The 3778-nt window shown below is 45.3% G+C and overlaps 1 protein-coding gene across 1 annotated transcript; it reads left to right on the top strand.

Moving 5' to 3' along the window:
• LOC147434102 (flavonoid 3',5'-hydroxylase CYP75B138-like) lies at positions 1 to 1928 on the top strand. The gene is made up of 3 exons (XM_086489887.1): positions 1 to 872; positions 994 to 1083; positions 1181 to 1928. Exons 1-3 carry the CDS (start codon positions 597 to 599, stop codon positions 1802 to 1804), a joined length of 990 nt encoding a protein of 329 aa, XP_086346013.1. The 5' UTR covers positions 1 to 596; the 3' UTR covers positions 1805 to 1928.
• The last annotated feature ends 1850 nt before the right edge of the window (positions 1929 to 3778 follow it).

Below are 3778 nucleotides of genomic sequence, written 5' to 3'. Positions count from 1 at the left end.
CACAATTTGGAGAGAGAGAGAGAGAGAGAGAGAGAGAGAGAGAGGAGAAGAAGAAGAAGAAGAGAATGTGGCTGCTATATTATTAGCAGTGGCTCTTCTGGTACTTGCCATCTTGCCTCTCAAACTCAAAAAATCAGCAGCTCGGCGCGATAGCTGCTTCCCTCCTGGCCCTCCTGGTTCATGGCCTCTCCTGGGTCACTTGCCCTTCCTTGGCACCGGCTGCCTGCATCACGTCCTCGCCCACCTCGCTCGCCGCCTCGGGCCTCCGCCTCAGCTCCAAGCGCCCCATCGTCGTCTGCAGCTCCCGCCTTGCCAAGGAGGTCCTCCACACCCATGACAAACTCCTTGCCAATCACCCCCGTCTCCTCGCTGCTGACTACGTCTTATATGGATATGACAGCAGCCTCGTCCTCGCCAGCTACAACTCGCGATGGGCTATCCTCCGCAAGCTTTGCACCTTGGAGCTCTTCACCGCCAAGCGCCTGGAAGCCCTCCAGCACTTGCGCTACCAGGAAGTTCGCAACTTGCTTCACGGCCTCTTCGAAGAGTCTCTCCATGGCACGCAAGCTGTTGATCTTGGCGAAGCCTTCGTCACGATGAATGCCAACTCCCTTGGCCGAGTTGTCCATTTGGAGAAACTTGCCGAGGTGAGCGGCCATGCCTTTCCGTCAATGCTGAAAGAGCTGGAGAAATTAGTTGCCCCTACCATAGGGGATTTCATGCCCTGGCTCAAATTTCTTGATCTGCCACGGAAGCGGGCGATGAGGAACCATCATAAGCGTCTTGATAAGATGATTGAAACCATGGTTTGCCAGAGAAGGCAGTTGATGAAGGGCTGTAAAGCTGATGATCTTCCAAAGGACTTGCTACAGGTTTGTGCTTGAAGATCAAGGCAAATGGGAACCAGAAAATGAAGCAAGAAGCCATCTTTGCTTAGATTGAATTGAAGCTTCAATGCTCATATAATATTTTGTGTATGCATATTGTATGCAGGTTCTCCTTTCCAGAGAAGCAACTGACCAGAAAAAGTCTGATGATCAAAATGAACTTCTGAGTATCAAAGAGATCAAGGGCACCGTTTTGGTAGGCACCATATTCGCCTGTGTCTTTGTTTCAATTGTTGAAAGCCTTTTCACTCTTCTACAGTTCTGATTTGGCTTTGGGCCTTTGTGCTTAACAGGATATATTGTCTGCTGGCATTCATGCAACAGCCCTAACATTAGAATGGGCCATGGCAGAGCTTCTCCGAAACCCTGATTGCCTAAAAAAGCTTCAGCAGGAGATCGATGAGATAACGACGAAGGAGGGTGATCACTTCATAAGCGATGAGGATATATCAAAACTACCATATCTCGAGAAAGTGGTGAAAGAGGTGCTCCGCTTGCATCCACCGGTCCCATTGATGTTTCCCCATCTTGCAAATGAGGCGGTGAAGTTGGACAAGTACACCTTATCTGCGGGGACACTCGTGTTTGTGAATGTGTGGGCCATCGGAAGAGATCCAGACGTATGGGAAAATGCAGAGGAATTCTTTCCGGGGAGGTTCGATGACAAAGACTTGGATGTTAAAGGGCAGCATTATGATCTCCTTCCCTTTGGATCAGGGAGGTGGGTATGCCCAGGCTTGCGCCTAGCTTTGTCTGTACTTCATGTCACTCTTGCTAACCTTGTGAGAACATTCCAATGGGAGCTTCCAAATGGGCAAACACACATGGATGTAGACATGTCTGAGCGGAGGGGCCTCACTACCATGAGATTGTCGCCGCTGTTGGGTATTCCGAAGCCTCGACATGTTGCACCATGACCTGTTACAAGCACTAGTGTTGCGAGCGTATGTAGCAGCTCATCTATACTACTCAAGCTACTACACAGGCTCAATTGAGTTATGCTCTTGGGTTGCACTTATAAGAGATAGTACGGACGGCTTCTCTCTCTTTCTCTGTCCCTCTTTATCGTGCTACTTTTATTTTTGGAATTTGGCTTTTATCTCGCAGCATAATATGATAGATGAGCATCAGCATAAGTAGTACTCTAGCTTTAAAACACATAGCTCACAATTCCTCTTGTCACAAACTGTTGACGTGTCAAACCACTGAAGAATGGAGCCAACCTTCAGATCCCGGCCAAGGGGCCAAAACTTGCTTACCTTGTTGTGGGTGCACTTAGTTCATACAAAATTTAACCATTGCCCAACACAAAGGGCACTTGTGGTTAAGGTGCAAAATAGATTTAATAGTTCATCCTGCATTAGGAGACATCAAGGTGATCAACACCATTCTTACCTTGAACTTCTTGTGAATGATGAAGAAATACTAGGTCAATAGGTTTAGAAGACTCATTGCTCCAAAGCATAGCCTTTACAAAGATGTGGACCATTTGCGTTGTTCACATTATCCAGCTTAGCCTAGAGCTCATCAGAAATCAAGATTAACCGATTTTAATGAGGATAAAATGAAGAAAATTAATTAAAAGTAGGGTCAAGCATCCTACAAAGCTGCAAATTCTACAAGTATCTCCAGTTTGCATCTTTGCAAAATAAAGGAAGTTTGGCTTTCTAGAGAAAATACTTTTTGAAACATGGTCCACAATGATCAATTCAACCAATGAACCAAATGGACTTTGGACTTCTCAACAGAAATGGACTTTGGACTTCTCAACAGAAGTGTGTAGGTCCCCAAAGAAAACACAACATACCATGTGCGTTCAAATGCTAGTAACAAAAACTTGGTGCTTATATTCTGTGAGGCAATAAAATGAACCCTTTTTCTTGTTAAACGTGAAGGTTGTTTCTAGCCTTTACTTCAACAACAAAGTAAAGTAAATAAAGTAAATGATGTAAATTAAAATATATACCACTCTTTTTGAATGCACATGGGACACTAACATTTTTTGAGGCATTGGGCATCTTTCCATTTGTATGTAAACAAAGTATGTATTACACATAGACTCCAGACGTTGCTTTTCTAAAGCTTCCATTTTTGGACTATGTAAAGAGTCCTTAGTGAAGGATTGATTTTTTGGTGCATTTGTGGACCATTGGATAAAAATTTGCCATTATAGGATTCCTAGGTTTTTGTGAGAGGTGTTGACATTTGTGTACCTCTCTCTTTAAAGAGGGCCATTGAATATTGGGTCCCACACAATCTTTCTTGTGGCTTTTCACCTTTTTTTTCTTCAATTTGCCAGATTGTGTCCAAGTGGCTTTTTAAGCATTTTTGGCCTGCTAAGAAAAGGCCTTAGTGTTGGGCCACATTGGGCGTACGTTCATGGATGGCGTCTACGTGGATGGTCAACAGTTTTGTAGGACAACGTGAAGGCTTAGATTCGCGTGCAAAATTTTGCTTAGACTGTCGAGGCCTGAGGGCAACATTGTGAGGTGGATTGTAGTAACGTAGACTCACACACGACTCTAAGGAGTCTGTCCCAGTCCCCCCTCCCCCCCTCTACCGCTCAGGTCCATCTTGCTCCTGCAGTAGAAGGTCTTGTCTAGAGACTAGACATCGATGCTCGTCTTGAGGCTCCTGCGTGTCTTGCACATCGCACTTTTACGAGTACCCTCCGCACCTCTGCTGGCTGTGTGTCTTAACTTCCTCTTGTAGGGTTGGTACACAAGGTTGGTGATGCAGGCCGAGGCTTGCTCCGTGCAAAGATTACTAGGCAATGAGTTCATGGAATCTTTAGTTGTAATTGAATCACCCTCTCGAAGCATCGAGTTACCCTACTCTTCATCATTCTCAGAAATAAATTCCATTGAATCACTGGAGTTGTTGACCCATGA

This window comes from Adiantum capillus-veneris, chromosome 19, assembly GCF_014529385.1.
Source record: "Adiantum capillus-veneris isolate H3 chromosome 19, ASM1452938v2, whole genome shotgun sequence".
Taxonomy (NCBI): Eukaryota; Viridiplantae; Streptophyta; class Polypodiopsida; order Polypodiales; family Pteridaceae; genus Adiantum; species Adiantum capillus-veneris.
The sequence above is the reverse complement of the archived record's forward strand: the minus strand, read 5'-3'. Positions and strand labels throughout refer to the sequence as shown.

Excerpts from the sequence above, each read along its gene's own strand:
- LOC147434102 (XM_086489887.1), top strand. The coding sequence starts at position 597 with ATGAATGCCAACTCCCTTGGCCGAGTTGTCCATTTGGAGAAACTTGCC. Across the intron at positions 873-993 it reads TTCCAAAGGACTTGCTACAG|GTTCTCCTTTCCAGAGAAGC; the intron begins GTTTGTGCTTGA and ends TATTGTATGCAG. Across the intron at positions 1,084-1,180 it reads AGATCAAGGGCACCGTTTTG|GATATATTGTCTGCTGGCAT; the intron begins GTAGGCACCATA and ends TGTGCTTAACAG.